The sequence below is a fragment of the Phyllobates terribilis genome, unplaced genomic scaffold, assembly GCF_046119375.1.
Source record: "Phyllobates terribilis strain yellow unplaced genomic scaffold, ASM4611937v1 Scaffold_6481__1_contigs__length_44212, whole genome shotgun sequence".
Lineage (NCBI taxonomy): Eukaryota > Metazoa > Chordata > Amphibia > Anura > Dendrobatidae > Phyllobates > Phyllobates terribilis.
In genome coordinates, this window is record NW_027369224.1 from 14594 (window position 1) to 31277 (window position 16684).

General features: G+C 37.3%; 2 protein-coding genes across 2 annotated transcripts; both read right to left on the reverse strand.

Moving 5' to 3' along the window:
* Positions 1-238: 238 nt before the first annotated feature.
* Positions 239-7758, reverse strand: LOC141251018 (uncharacterized). Its single transcript, XM_073670186.1, has 14 exons — positions 7480-7758; positions 6561-7199; positions 6235-6472; positions 5269-5413; positions 4622-4787; positions 4125-4280; positions 3508-3798; positions 3364-3435; positions 2752-2838; positions 2542-2664; positions 2355-2465; positions 898-1203; positions 664-826; positions 239-327 (listed from the first exon to the last, which is right to left on the reverse strand). Exons 1-14 carry the CDS (start codon positions 7756-7758, stop codon positions 239-241), a joined length of 2865 nt encoding a protein of 954 aa, XP_073526287.1.
* A 6780-nt stretch (positions 7759-14538) lies between these two features.
* LOC141251019 (uncharacterized) lies at positions 14539-16420 on the reverse strand. The gene is made up of 5 exons (XM_073670187.1): positions 16311-16420; positions 15169-15280; positions 15024-15095; positions 14734-14951; positions 14539-14647 (listed from the first exon to the last, which is right to left on the reverse strand). Exons 1-5 carry the CDS (start codon positions 16418-16420, stop codon positions 14539-14541), a joined length of 621 nt encoding a protein of 206 aa, XP_073526288.1.
* Between the last annotated feature and the right edge of the window lie 264 nt (positions 16421-16684).

The window sequence follows — 16684 nt, forward strand, 5'->3', positions numbered from 1 at the left end:
CATATCCACCTTCGATTTAGTGGGGAAACACTAGTACATGACGAAAACACTATCGATTTCAGGAAATAAAACGAACGAAAAGAAAAATCTAGGGTTTAGGTTTTTGATTTCTCACCAGCTTTGATGGTTGGAGCAGCTAGATTTTTTGTTTCTTTGCTTGAAGACATGTTTGTTGAGTCGTAAAATGCCTTAAAATCATATGAGTTCTACGATTTGTGTGTTTTGGGAGTGATTTTTGTTATGGGTTTTCGGTGTGCGATGTGAGAGAATGAGAAACAGTGAAATGGTGAGAGAGACTGAGAGAGAGTGTGACAGAGTATGAGAAACCTTAGGAGGGAAGAACGAAACCGAAGAGACAGTTAGTGAGTGGGGGTGGGGTGTGTGAGTGCGTGTTGTACTGTTCTGCTTTTTTGATCAAAATAAAATCGACGATTGTGATGAGTCCGCACCGTCCGCACAACAATTTTAGTCCGCACCTGATAAGCCCTCAACAATTTAATTATAAAATTTAACCAAATTATTGTCAAATTATGTATAACAATAAATGAAACTGCCTTTCTGTTAAAAGGAGTCTCTTATTATTTATTTGCCTTTGTAGAAATAGAATATAGCTTTTCCCACTAACTAAATACAATACAATGTCCAGAAATCCAATTTATGAACCGCCTTCAAACTGCCTCCTCAACCTCTCGTACTTTTCCAGCTCTTCCATAGACAGTGAAGGAGCCAACTCTTCCAGCACCTTCATGAAATCATCATAATCAATAACGACATCATTATCTCCATCTTCACCATCATCATCTCCACTTGAACCCAAACTCGACACCTACCAAAACAACATTCACCTCAGCTACGAGATCGACAAGCTAAATGACAGCTAATTTAGGGTTTGAATACCTTGCGCTTAGCAGCAGTAAACCATGCATCTGCACAGAGCGCATACAAATCAGCTCCTGTAAAATTCGGTGGACATCTTTCTGCAATAGAGTAAAGCGAAACGTCTTCGTGCAATTTGAACTTGCGAGTAAGCGCTTTGAGTACTCTCTCTCTGTTAGTTGGATCAGAGGTGATACCAACGTAGATAAGTTTGTCTAATCGGCCAGGACGAAGTAGCGCAGGGTCTATTAGATCAGGTCTGTTACTTGCCCCAATTACGAATAGGTCCTCGTTTGAATTACCAACTCCATCCATCTCAGCAAGCATCTATCAACAACAAACGAACAAAAATGAGACAGCAAGAACAAGTCCCGTTTAGCAGAGCCTATTTTTTCTTTACAAAGACTTTTTTTAAGTACTTTTCTTATTTTCGATAAACATGTAATAAATTATTCCCTCTGGTTACAAATACATGTCATTCTAGGAAAATTTTGTTGGATACTGATACCTGTCATTTTAGCAACTTTTTTTCTTATTTTGTCATATTTGGGATTTGTTTGGTAGATGTACTTATAAAGAGATTTATCATTTATAAAGATGTTTTTGTTTAAAAGTATGTTTGGTTACATAAGTAGTTTTTATAGAAGTCCATGCATTTTAAAGAGTATAGTATGGGAAAAAAAGATTAAAGTTAATATGTTACGTGATAAGTATTTATTTGAAAAAAACCTTACAAGTAATAAATGGGGCTTGCCAAATGAACTCTTACCCTTATACAATTATTACATTAAGCTACTTTATTTCTCTAGACATTGTTTTTTACATTTACAATAACACTTTAGTAGTGTTATTTATCAAAAGAAAATTTTATCTAATGACAAGTAGACCTGGCAAATGGGTCGGGCAGGTTGAGTTCGGGTTCGGGCTCAAACCGGGTTTGGGCTCAAGTCGGTTCAGTTTGGACGTGTTGATACATTTTCGGGTCCAACGGGTTCGGGTCGGGTTGACCCAGCGGACCAAGAATGATGCATTTAATAAAAAAAATGAACTCTTTCTACAGATAGAATAAAATGTTAATGATAAAATAATATTATATCTTTTAAATAAATTATGTGTATATTTTTTTTAAGAATGTCATGCATGACGTGGAAACACATATTTCAGATTTAGGTTGGGTCGGGTTCGACCCACCAAATTTTGGGTTTGGGTCGGGTTCTTAGCAATCGGGTCAGGTCATCTGGTCGGGTTGAATTTTGTCAGGTCTAATGACAAGTATTTGTATCCGGAGAGAGTATCTTTTACTTCTCTCTTTCAAACTCTAATTTTTCAAAAAAAGTACATGCATGTCTATAAAAAGTAACTAAACACATTTTTCATTAAAAACCCCTTTATATTATAGATAATAAAGTCTTTATATATACATACTCCAAACAAACCCCAAATTAGAACTGAGAAGGATGGTCAAGGTGTTGACTGACCTGAGAAACTACTCTATCCATGACACCACCAGAATCGCCGGAGATTCCTCGTGCCGGAGCAAGAGAATCTAGTTCATCAAAGAATATCACGCACGGCCGTGCTGTCCTCCCCTGCAAACAACCCCCAACTCAACAACCATTCATAGATGTAACTATACTCGAATGTAGGTCAGTTAGACAGACTTACCTTCTCAAACACCTCACGAACATTTTTTTCTGATTCTCCGATGTACATATTGATAAGCTCTGGACCTTTTACACTCATGAAATTCAAGTTGCATTCTGTCGCTACAGCTTTTGCCAGTAAAGTCTGAAGTTTGACAACAAATTTAACCAACCAGGAATTAGTGTATTTGGAAACGGATGAGAGAGATCTAGTTCATCTACGAATTCATACCTTCCCAGTACCAGGAGGACCATAAAGAAGAATACCAGAGCGCTTGCGCAAACCAGACGTATATGAATCTTTGTTTTGTAGAGCCAACTGCAATATAATGTAACTTTGTCAGTTCTGATCCTTAACGATTACTAGTTGCAGAGATCAAATTATGATATCAATGGAGCACAGATGAAAGTGACTCGTAAAAAACCAACAAATGGAAAAGCAACATTCAGCGTAACATCCAAAAAGTATTGTTCCATTAACAATTCACCACCAACGAGCATTACCATCCAATTTTCTGTCAATTTTTTAAAAATTTACCATTTTATCCTCTCGTTTTTAAAAATTTAGGGGCAAATTTGTCTTGTTCATGCCCTTATGAAGGAAAATTGGACGGTAATGCTCGTGGGTGGCGAATTGTTAACAGAGGAACACTTTTTGGGTGGTTTAAAATAAATATCGACATAGCGGGTTGTTTGCTGCATTTTGGCCTGACTGAAGAATGATTACAGATGGGACAATGTCATATAGATTTAGACACATTCTTTTAAGATCACATCCTTCATAAGCATCATTCTAGTAACCAAATAACAGAAAAATGATTAAATATTTTCGTATATAAATTACCTGAATAGTATCCTTAATCAATTCCTTTGCATCTTCAAGTCCACCAACATCATCCCATCTCACATCAGGAATCTGATTGATGCCAGCAAAATGAATCATTTAAAACCTTAACATTGATTATATCTATAAAGAATTCATAATTACCTCAGGAGTACCGACTGAAGATGCAGCAACTTTTTTCTTAAGGGGTTTCAGTGTTTTCGTCAAAGCACTTTTCAGTTCATCTCTATCAGTAAGTTGAGGGACCTTCTTAACTTCTTTCATCTCTAAAGGAATGAGCCTAGGACCATTATCTTCATCATTGCTAACCTCAAACTGATACTTAGAATCAGGCATAAAACTGCCCAAGGTTTCGGCAATTAATGTCACTAAATCTCTCGGCCTGAATCCAAATGTTCGAGCAACCAAATACTGCACCAGATCCTCAAGATCTTCCTGCATTCAGACCATTAAGAATTTTATTGTAGAGTCTAACATTTTCAAGTAAATAATTACCTGAAGTTATATTACCTCGTAACTCAAAACAACAAATAAGTACATAAATAGAAAGACTTAGAAAGACAGCAATGGATATACGAAAAGGTGATTATTTTTTTTTGTTAATTATACGAAGGGGTGATTTAATCCTGAGTAATTTCCAGCAGACTATCTTTAACCAACAAATAGGAAGACTTGTATCTACAATCTGAAGAGAGTGGAAGGAAAAAAAGAAGCATCACCAAAGTTAATTTGCAGACAATGTTAAAAAATGTGTTACATACCTGAACTGAACTCTGAAATATCTTATGAAGTACCATGGAAATCATTCTTTTCCTGTGTTCTTCAGTTAAGGGACCTATGTTCATTTCATGAGTGAAGCAGCGCCTCATCTCAACAGGTAGATCTTTACCTTTGTCTGTTGTTGCAATTAGATAGACCTTCAATATAGAACAGAACACGCAAGTAGTTAGTGGTCCAATATTAGTTTAATACTAGATACTCGTCAGACGAAGATTTAAGAAAACCAAGGGTTACCAGTTTTTATTTCAATGATAAGGAAATATTTTCTACTAATTCTAAATCAATCTATATTAAACCAGCAATAATGGAAGAAAAATTTAATTAGACGGATTTGAACACATGAACTTTTCACTTAAATGGATCCCATACTAGTTTTTAGTACAGAATCTAAATTGATGAAGTCCACATGTTTTAGAGAATGATTAAGAGAACTGCACTTGAATCCTTTATATTTTTGGACAAAATAATACTAGCTTACGTAGCCACGGTTTGAATTTTTCTCCTCGCGAGTACCACCTCCTGCAAATGGGTCAGTATTGTCCCTGATGACTTTCTCAATTTCCTTAGCTATCCCAGATTGCCCAGGCTGTGCCAAGTTATTCAGTACATCAAAATGGCGAAGAAGAAGTATGCTTGGGAAGTACCTATGACAAATGTTTCGCAAATCATAAAAAAAACTGCAAAATTACAGGGGAGCTATAATCTGAAAATGAAACACAAAAGGCCATTTTTTAAAATGTGTGTCTGCTTATCAAAGGAAAAAAAAAGGGACATTTCTTGATATGCTGCGACCACTTCATGTTGATAGTGAAATTTTGTGTATAGCATGTAGCAACTGCTTTAAATTTTGACATTCTAACATAATGCTAAGAATACCTGACAATTCATTGAGCTAAAAAAATTTAATCAGATATCTGATATTTTTGCAGTCATATTTACGCCATCATAATTCAAGATGTTCCTACAGAGCTGAGAAAAAGCATAAAATGTTGATGTCACAAAAAACTTCACTACTCTAGTATGCCAAAAACTATTAATATGCAAGTGATGGAAGGAATAGAGCAAAATTCTTTTAGCAGTAAGAGAAAAAACAGACAAATATGGCCAATTTAAACATAATTTAACCTCTGAGCTGATTTAAAAGCCTGATTCAGTGCAGTAACAGTCGATTTCTTGTCTGAAGAGTCCATTAAATTACGACAGTCAAATTCCACCAGATGAAGGCCAAGCTGATGAGCTACATATCTAACAACAGTCCTCTTTCCAACTCCTGAGATAATAACATGTGTATGCGTCAGCTGTCTACTTTGGCTAGGACTATAAAAGGAAGCAAAAAAGGATTCTTGAATGTGGAAAAAGGAAAGCTATGAAGAATCAACAATTATAATATAAGCTTTCATCGGCCTAGGTAAATCTGGTTTTTTGTATCAACATGTAGGCCGTAAATCCAGTTCAATGAACTCATCAAACAGATAGCTAGATAAAAATTACAATTTCATGAGCAAAAAGCAACCGGCTTATACCATCCTGCTCATATCTATATAAACACATAGTAGTGAAAGGAAATAAGATTTAGATGGCATTGATAAACTCGTACATATTTTCAATGATCATAGAGGCAAGCAACCCATATAGGAATCGGGAAGGAAATCATGCAACAAAACTAAAATCATATATCCATTACATTAATCATTGAGAACTACCCCTCCGGATACTTTTAGTTATCTTTAGACAAAATTATACACAAATTAAGGTGGAAACTTTTTCCCTTAAATCTGCCTACTAAAGTGTCATTAGAAATGGGAAAAGTAATGACTAGAGAAATAAAGTAGTTTAATGTAATAATTGCATAGGGGTAAATGTGGTAAACATTGAAAAAGTTGGTAAAATGACAACTATTTGTATCCAAGAAAGTTGTCCTAAAATGATAACTAACCGTATCCAGAGGGAGTAATTTTTTTAGGTTCTTTCCACGCAAAACGTAGCCCATTAATCAAAAGAAAGGAAATATTCATTGACAAAGCTAATGCCAATGCATCATATTCACCGAAACAAGAAACAAATCTTCCCAAAGTTAGCTTGTGATGGTACCTTCCAAGCCATTTAGCAAGACAACAACTTTGAACTTGGCAACAGAAGGAATCAATTTCGGTACAATGAGAGTTGCCAAGGTTTTAACTGTTTCAACTTGTGGCGGCACAATATCTACAGGTCTAGTGACCAAAAGGGGCGGTGGTAGTGCAGAAGCAACACTTCCTCCAAGAACAAGCGCAGTTTTTACACAGTTTACACGAAGAACCATTTCCTCAGCAGGATCCATAGCCACCACCTTACATGAAAAAACATTCATTCATCACTTTACTCAACTATACCAACCTGATAGTATCCATATCAGTTTTACAGTATGAGATAGTTACCTTAAAGTGAATAATCTCACCAGTATTCTCTTTTGGTCCTTGCTTACAACGGCGGCATATAACTGAATTGCACTGAGATTTAATCTCAACACTGAATATGTCATCTGTACTAAGATATCTATCAATGCTGAAGTATTCATGCAAAGCTTTATCAATACTGCCTTGACGAAGTTTGTTTTCAATCTCTGATTTTTCTTTAAGGGATTGGATAATACCACACTCTGGTATATTTACAAAGGAAATTCTGAGATGAGATGCAAATCTTGGCAAATCAAGATAAGGTTCCAACATTACATTGACAACGTGATCATGAGTCCCTTCATCAGATATATCTTCCATTTTGTCTTCAAACAAAGATGCTAGTGTGTATTTTCCATGGCCAAGCAATCGTGCAAAGCACGCTGTGTGCAAACCAATATTAAATGCCAGAATAGGAGAGAGATAAGCAACATCTTTATCCATGGCTGCCTCAGAATTTTGAGTGAGTATGAAGGAAGGAAAAGCACGCATTATATGGGGATTTAGGGAATGGGGAGAGAAATCTTCAGCATCATTCGATTTCTCTTTAGAGATTGGAGGATCTAGAGCAACAACTTGAGCTACTCTTTGCAGCTTTAGAAAAGCATTCTTTACAACAACCTGCAGTTCATAATAAATATAAATAAAAGGGCAAACATTATAATCACCAGGTCCTGGAAAGGATGAAGAAATCAAAAATCTGAATCAAACAAAAAGAATACTGTGATCCATATTAAAGAGATTCAGAAAGATAAGTGGTAGGTAATGAATCTATTGTACTCATATCGAGTAGATAATCTATTGTACTCAGACGACCATCAGAAGAAGCAGCTAAGGTCTACAAAGAGCCAAATTTTTATTGAGAAATTCAAATCAAGTTGCAATCAAAATTTGTTGATACCGTAGAGCCGGAGATGACTCCCAACTGTCTGAGAGCATAAGTAGAGAGTCCGACTAGAGCAGAGCTGTCTAAGTTGTCGAGGTTGGAATTAAGAGAATCGGGCGCCGGAAAACGAAGAATTCCGGCCCGGAAATTAAGAGGTGACGCAGATTCATCGGAGAAGGATAGCTGATCAGATCCTCCGAGGTTGTTCGATGGAGCAAGGAGCGAGTGAAGTAGAGCTTTGGTGGAAGCAAGCACCAATGGCTTCCGACGACGACAGCTTCCCTCATCTCCCATTGGAGTACTCGGCCCTCGGCTTGACCGTCTTGTCTACTCTTTGACTCTACTCTACTTGTTTGATTTTTGTTTGTTTTCTGGTGAATTACAGACTTGAGCAGTTGAGCCCTTCTCTCTAAAAGAACACCAGTCATCCCATCTATGATCTAACAAGGAAATTTCCTTTTCTTTTTATACAAAACAATACAAAGGCAATCATATTTGTGTTGTTTTGGAGGAAAAAAAATTGGCTTTTCGGAGAGTGTAGTAGATAGCTTCTTTTTTTCGAGGTTTTTGGTATGGTTGCGGAGGTTTTAAGGCGGTTGAAGATCTTAAATATTGGTGTGGATAATGTTACGTAGTTGTGGTTTTTGAAGATTTTTCATTTAGATGAGGTCAATGTCATAGTGGTCTGGTTGATACTTCCTTTTTTCTTAAGATTGTTTATTCTCGTGTTTTGTTGTTTTCCTTTGCTTGGAAGGTTGAACTGTTTTCTAGCGGTTTCTTCCGCCTGCCGATTTATCAATCTCTCGATCTATTAAATATTGTAATGCTGGATAATCGAAATATTTTTCTTTTTTCAAAACAAAATATGCACCTAAGCCTAAATCTCGTCTTGGGTGATCATTATAAAATCAAGAACTCGATAATGCGTCTGATTAGCCATCAAAACTCATAATTCATAATTCAGGCATCACTTTTAATCCGATTAACCACAAATGCAAGATATTAATTAGTTATAGATTCAGAATTTTTAGGAGTTAATTGTAGGTGTGGCCATAACATTCTTAATTGATCATTATGATCTCTAACCTTTAAAATATTTAAAACAAGTATTTAACTTTTCGAAACCGTTTAATATTTAGTCTTTCCATCACCGTCACTTGATTATGCCGTTAAATAGACTGGTATGGCATTGTTAATTGTTATATTTATTTGTGAAGTAAATAAAATTGCTTAAGAATAAGAACATCAATATGTAGAGAGAGAAGAGTTTATCTCTTAAGATAATCATAAAGTATAACAGACCACCGTTAGATGAAGAAGATTTATGGTCCAGGTTAAACAATCCATCAAATATTTTAAAAAATTGAGTTCTTCCAATATGTAAGGGATGGTAATTTTGAAACAATGAAATATTGAATATAAAGACGATCCTACCCTCGACCTAATAAATCAACTATTCGCTTCTACCACCTTCTTCTTCCTCTGGATCGAAGCGCGTCCACCTCAGTGAATAAAAAGGCGACGCTTAGGCGCTTGCCTCTCGCCTAGGCGACCAGACGATGGCCAAAATGCCTTTCCAAGGTCAAGGCGGGCGTTATCCAAAAGGCAAGCGCCTCTCTCGCCTAGGCGACCAGGCGAAAGGCGGTCGCCTTTTGGATAAGGCATATTTTCTTTGTTAATAATTGAAATTATGATGCAGTAAATATCTAAAAATATACAGATTTCTATCTTTGTAAGCTTGTAGCTTGTTTAAGTGAAAAAATAGATTTTTTTCTAATAATTATATTTTCCCCTAGATATTGCACATTAGATACTTATTTCATCTTCATTTGCTTTGTCACTCAAATACGAACACCTTTTTCTTCTTTGTTTTCTTTCCTAATCTTAATCTTTATCCCAACAACTCTAATCTCTTCAATTCTCTCATCTTTTCTTCACATGTCTTCATATATTCTACGATATAGGCATGAGTTAGAGCTTATACATATGATTTTATTGATTTTAGGAATATTCCAACTATGTATACCATGTCGTTCAAACTCATAATGAGTTTCTACATGCTTATCTTTACAGGTACATCTAGGAGATGGTCTTGATCCCAAATGTGATTGCTCGACGCTTGTCGAAGTATTCTAGCAGGGTATCATACGCGGCAGTGAGCTTTATCGTGAGCTAACCAAATAGCCATGGCAAAGCTTTGAAGGCTCCAAGCTAAAGCTATGGCTCAAGTCAGAGTTGACGAAGACAAGGCCCTTCCGGTGAGTGATCACAACCAAGATTGCGTTATAGACATTGCTTATGGGGGGGGGGGGGGGGGGGGCATGGACCGAGCCAATTTTTTTATTTTGTTCATTTATACGGGTCGGGTCAACCCCCTCATATTAAATGGGACAATTTCTCTGTCGATACTCGCCCAATATAACCCACGAACTAACCAACGTACTGCACGTTTTCCCATTTTTTTAATCAAATCTTCTCATGTTATCAAACCTAAAATTAACAAACTAAAAACCTAGAAAACTAGAAACTTACATAGTCTATAAATACATATAGAAAGTGCGGGATTTTTATGTGCTTAGTGGCGAGAATCGATATGGGTTGAAGGGTTCAAGCGTCAATATTATTATATAAGTGATATACTTGATAATGTCCTAATTATTGATGATATATTTACTCTACTCATTTTAAAAATTGTACATTTATGGATCACATCCTTACTCTACTTGACTACTTATTGTTTATGATTACTTATTTTAGTAGATTATATTTATTTATTTTCTTAAAAATAAAATGGGCGGGCCAAGCCTGCCCGCTGGGACATTTTCTAAACTCATGTCCGTACCATTTTAATATGTGTGGGTCGGGATAGGTCGGGACAATAAAAAATCAGTGCCCAAACCCGCCCATATTTTAGGAAGGGTTGGACGAGTCTGCCCACCTTTGAGCAGGTTTATCGTGTTGATAAGAAATCCACACATGACAATCACAGAGATCGTCGCAATCAAACCTCCAGCCGAGGTCATGATGACCAAGGTCGTCTAGGACAAGCCTGGACATGGGTTATGAGTGGAATGACAATCCCTCATCCCTTCCTAAGGTGCAATCTTACAACTTCTCTATGACTACTGCAAAACTCGCCAAAGCATTTGACATGATGGGCAAAGATGTCAGATGGATAAGGAAAAGCAACAAGCCTGATTTCAAGGACATGTTCAAGAGGTATGATTTCCATGGAGACCATGGTCACCTAACAGAAGACTGTATTGCCCTGCGAAAAAGGTCGGTCAACTTCTAGCTCAAGGTTCGCTCTGAGATGGAATTTCAGACCGGTGCAAAGCGATTGTGGAGTTACACGACAAGGTAATACATGACAGACCATCATCGCATGTAGCTGCAAAAAATTTTAATGTATTTCAAGGGGGAATGGGGGATCAAACATATGCGGCATATCGTACTCGACCGCCAAAAGACATGCCAAGGCAAGCATTGGAGACTTGTCCCCACTGTCAGAGTTTAAGAAGAAGAAATAAGGAAACCTCCCCTTATCGCGAACGATGACTCCGACGCATATGGGGGAGACAAGCATCATGACGGGCTGGTAATATCAGACTTTGTTGGTAACTGTCTTATACATTGAGTTCTGGTTGATTCAGGTAGTTCGACCGATATGATTACATTGGGTGCGTTGAATGTCTAAAAAAGACATGCTGTCCTGAAGGGTGTCATTGATCAAATTTAGTGGAGAAGTGTGTTACACACTAGAAGTGATCATTCTCCCAGTGTTCGTAGGAGGAATCAATTTGCAGGTAAATTTTAACATGCTAGATTACAATTATATAATGGACATCATGGATTCACGTGATGAAAGTCATTCCAACAACGTATCATCAAAACATTGAGTTTCTCATAAGGTGGGGAGTTCATAAGATCGAGGGAGAACATAGACTATCTAAGGAAGGCTATGTCGTGATGTGAAAGTAGACATTAAAGCCCAAGATCACATATTAATCACATGACGGGGAGCAGTCAAGGCAATACGTCAAACCAGAAACCAAAAAAAACTGGACGAGGTGGACGTCTATTCCTCCTCACATGGACACATCATGAGAATAGGATTAGACCTTGACAACGAGTCCAAGGACAACAATTCCTTTATCAAAGCAAACTCGAACTGTTTTGCTTGGTCACGTGAAGACATGGTAGAAATTTATCCTGATATAATAACACATAAATATACATAGACTTGAGTGTCCCTCTTGTCATACAGAAATGAAGAAAGTTCACAGCATAGAGAAACAAAGTAATCAATGAAGGAGTCACGAAACTTCCAGAGACAAGAAAAATCATAGTAGTCGAGTACCTTAAAATGCCTCGTTAACGTTGTAGTCGTGGAAAAGAAAATGGAAAGTGGTGTGTTTACATGGATTTCAAGGACATGAACAAAGCTTGTCCTAAAGATTCACCCCCCTCATCTCACATCCATGCGAGATGGATGCGGCTCTAGGAGCATGAATTTCTCATTGTCATGGATGCCTTCAATGAGTACCACCAGATTCAAATGGATCCTATCGACTAGGAAAAAAACATCATTTGTGACTAGTCAGGGAACATACTACTACGAAGTTATGTCCTTCGGTCTAAAATACAACGTCAACATATCAGAGACTAGTTACAAAATGTTCAAGGATCAGAATGGAGGCACGATGGAAGTCTATATCAATGACATGTTGGTCAAATCAAAACATAAGCAAGACCACATAGAGCACCTCCGAGACACATTCGAGGTACTCAAGAGATTGATATGAATCTTAATCCTAATAAATGTTTCTTAGGTTCCTCGGACAAATTCTTAGGGTATATGGTGACACAACTTGGGATAGAGGGAAGTCTAGATCAAGTAGGAGCACCAATGACCCTATGAGTACCTCCATGGGTCAAGGATGTGAAGAGGTTAACAGGGCGAAATGTCGCGCTCAACAGATTCATCTCAAAGTCGTTGGATAAATGCAAACCCTTCTATGACACTTTAAAAAACAGAACAAGTCCTTTTAGTGTGAGGAAGATCATGAGAAATACTTTCAAGAGATCAAGACATCTTATCTGACCCTCTAATCTTGACAAAACCATGAGACGATGAAGCACTCCCTCTCTACTCAATTTCGGACATGTCAGTTAACGCAGTTCTGGTTCACGAAGAAGATGGCAAGCAGCTACCCGTCTATTATGTCAGCAGACCCTTCCTGGCACAAACAAGGTATAAGAACATGCTGAAATTGATACTATTATTAGGCATGGCATCCGCCAAGATTAAACAATACTTTGAGACCGACACTGTAATCGTCCGCACTAACCACCTCCTTAACTCGGTCTTGCAGCAGACAGAGTTCACCAGTTGCATGACCAAGTGGATTGTGCAACTAAGTGGGTACGAGATCGAGTATGAGCATACAACAATGATCAAGTCACATTCTTTGGCAGACTTTTAGGCTGATTTCAGCCCATACTCAGAGAAAAAAAAACGCTCAGCGAAGCCACTGACCTATTAGAAGGAAAAAAGGTCGGGCAGACATGGGAGCTATCCACATATGGAGTGTTATTTGCAAGAGGACAAGTCTAGGGGCCGTGATAAAACCACAACAAGGGGACAAGATACTCCATATTGTTAGATGCAAATGCAAGGCGAAGAACAACAAAGAAAAGTATGAAGCTTGTCTTTGGACTTACTTTAGCTAGAGATCTTGCAGTAACAGACATCGCCGCCACATGTGATTCATCTCTCATTGTAAGCCAAGTTCAGGGGATTATGCTACGAAGGACGACAATACGATCACCTACTTGGATATAACGCGCAAGCTGTTGGCACAATTTGACAAGTTCATAATCGGAGAAGTGTCTAGAGGACATAATACACATGCAAATGCACTGGCAAACATGGGGTCGGCACTAGATCCAAAAGAGTTTCCCAACGTCCTTATAATTCATGTGACATATCATCATTGTCAAAAGATAGTGGGGAACGTGTGTGTGTAACTAACGGTGAAAGTACATGTACCACAGTCAAAGATAACCCAGATTGGACAGAACCACTATGATCATGGCTGACGAGTAACATCCTACCCGTCAACAAAGTTGAGGCCAAGCAACTCAGGGTACAAGCATTATCTTTCAAGATGATAGATTCAATATTACTCAAAAAAATTGTCACGTGACTGCTTATAAAACATCTCACACCTGGCTAGGCAACACACCCTACTTCAGTCAGTACATGACAGAAAATGTGGCAATCACGCAGGAGGTCGAAGCTTGGCTTGAAAAGCACGACTTCTTGGGTACTTTTGGAAGACGATGAATAAAGACACACTAGAGTTTGCCAAGAAGTGTTACGCCTACCAACGACATCACTCCAATACATCATCAAAATTCCTAGATGCTCCACCCTACGCTCGACCCATGTCCATTCATGAGATGAAAAATGGACATTTTAGGCAAGTTACTTCCCGCGCCAGGGCAACGCGTTTTCTTCCTGACCATGAAGGATTATTTTTTCAAATGGATTGAAGCTGAAGCGTAAAGAAAAATCAAGTAAAAAGACATCATCTCATTCATCAAATACAAGTAGTTGTATGAACAATTTAAAATTAGCATAGAAAGTAATAGTTTTTCACAAGTAATCTACCATCATATAGTTTATGGCAAAATATGATTATATATTTTTGATGTTAAATGAATATTATATCATATATATTAGTTGTTTAGTATTTATGTGAAATACATCTTAATAAATGTTAGAGAATCTCTATGATAAGAACTTTATTTCTTAAATTCATATACTTTTTGAAAATAATCAAGCCTAATTTTTCATATTCATATTAAGTTTATAAAAAAAAGGAAGTTTATGCTGAAATTAAATCTTAAAATATCAAAATTATATAGTCGATCCTTAGTATCTAAATTATGAATATTGAGTATTACAGTAGCATTCATTTTTCCCCAAACAACAAACCAAACATGTCTTAAACACAGATCATAGTAAGCCAGAGAGTATATATTCCAAGGTCTTTAGTTTAGTATCTTTCATATGGACTGCTCTGCAGACTGCGAGTGGTACGTCCTCCTCCTCATGTTCGAATGAGGAGTTGGCTGCTGCAAGAATATCTTCGTCGGGTCATTCGGATCCACATACCTGAAATCATCCATTCATACATACATCACATCAATAATAACCATCACTACTTACAAAATCACATCATTAACTTTAGCCACACTTACGCGTGTCTCATCATTTCATCAACCGGAGTTTGTGAAGCTTGTAAGGGATCAGCATGAGTCTGAGGCTCAGATGAAGGAGCAAATTGTCTGTTGTACTGCCTCACTGATTTGATTAAGTTGAAAAACAATGGAATAAAAGTGCCGCAGCCGCCTTCCTTGAACAGTATTTTGAATGAGTGAGTCGAGTACAGCGCCCTGTGCTCATTTTCTGGTACAACCTGAGGATTTTATAAGGTTATCGGTATCGGAAAATAAATATTTGAATCAAGGGAAAAGTTAGAGAAGCTTACTGGCTCGACAGTTCCTGAAATGTTGTTGCAGTGAAAGATTGGCTGGTTAAACTTCTCGCCGTTGACATAGAGCTAAAAGAAATCAAATGCAACGAAATTATTCTGTTGTAATTATTTCATAATCACATTACTGAGGGAAACATACCAGTGGCATATCAAATGCAAAGAAATTCCCTACGGGTTTGCTTGAAACGAACACCATGCGTATATTTGACAAATAAATGGTGCCCTTGGCTTTCACTTTACCTCCTTGACTCCTGAGAGAGAGAAACATCAGTATAAACTTCATGGATCAAGACCAATACAGAGCAAAATAATTGTCCAATAGGAAACAAAGAAGAAAAAGGTACGCGTATTTGAGGGATATGGAGAAAATAAAGATGAAATGAAGTATGTAATGTGGAATACTAAGGGGAAAATATAATTATTTGAAAAAATTATTATCTTTTCACATAAGCAAGTTATAAGCTCAAGAAGGATCTTTGATATTTATTGAATATTATTTCAATTTTTAACGAAGAAAGAAACACTACATCCAAAAGGCGATTGCCTTTCGCCTGGCTAGCCTAGGCGAGACAGGCATACATTAGACATATAATAAACGGCATACATAGTCTGGTCACTTAGATATGAGATACTGTAACATTTTAGTATAATATATAATGGTGTATCTTAAATAGAAGTATAGTATACAAATGAGTTAATTTGACAATAAAAAGCTACGGCGTAAAACGTTGTCTGTCTATTTTATAAAATAGTTGCTCCGTGCGAAGTATGGGCCCCGAAGGCCTAGTTTGATCAATGAATAGCTAATTAGCTATCCTAGAAAAGGAAAACAAGCTACTACTTTGAAAACCATGGACATGAATGAAGCACAAATGAGCAATCAAAACCATGTTGATGCATAAGCCAATTCATGAATGACAGTTGATCAATAGGCAATAGCAAAGTTTAAAAATTCGCCTTTTTCCAATTCTATAGAATTTCCATGTTCTGAATCACTGATGCTACTGATGCAAAATTAGAGGGCTTATTGTTGATCCCAACCCACCCTGTCAGCTCTAACCCTAAAAACAAGTCTTTATCAGACAGGGATTGAATCTGAATATGATGAACGATCAATATCCGGAGCAGAATTAAGAATTAGGTCAAAAAATTGTAAGGTCCCAACCAATACACGACCAAATCACAAATAAAAGTACACCAAGCCGATCAGAAATTCCTTGTGCGCATAAACGAACATAACACCTAGTAATCAAAGATAGAAAGAGGAGCGGAAAGATATACCCTGGAATTTTGTCAACCTCAAACTCAACACCATCTCTAGCCAAGACGAACAACTCGCTTACGAAAGGCACCGGCATTCCATTGGGGAAGAGTTGCGGGTTAACCGACATAATTTCTCCCTCTGTTTGTTTACGCTGTATCAAGCCAAAACAATGATCCTGAGATCGAAATCAGAATAATCTTCAGACAATTTTAGGAGGAATTCCTGAGCGCGTTCTACAGCCTTCTAGACAGATCAGCAGAGCGGACAAGACGAGAGATATAGCATCATCTCTTAATATGACTCCTCAATGACTTATATATATTGAGTTTTGTAGGCTGTTAATGTTTTGATAAATTTGCAGGAACCACTTTATATTAATAAATTTATGAGG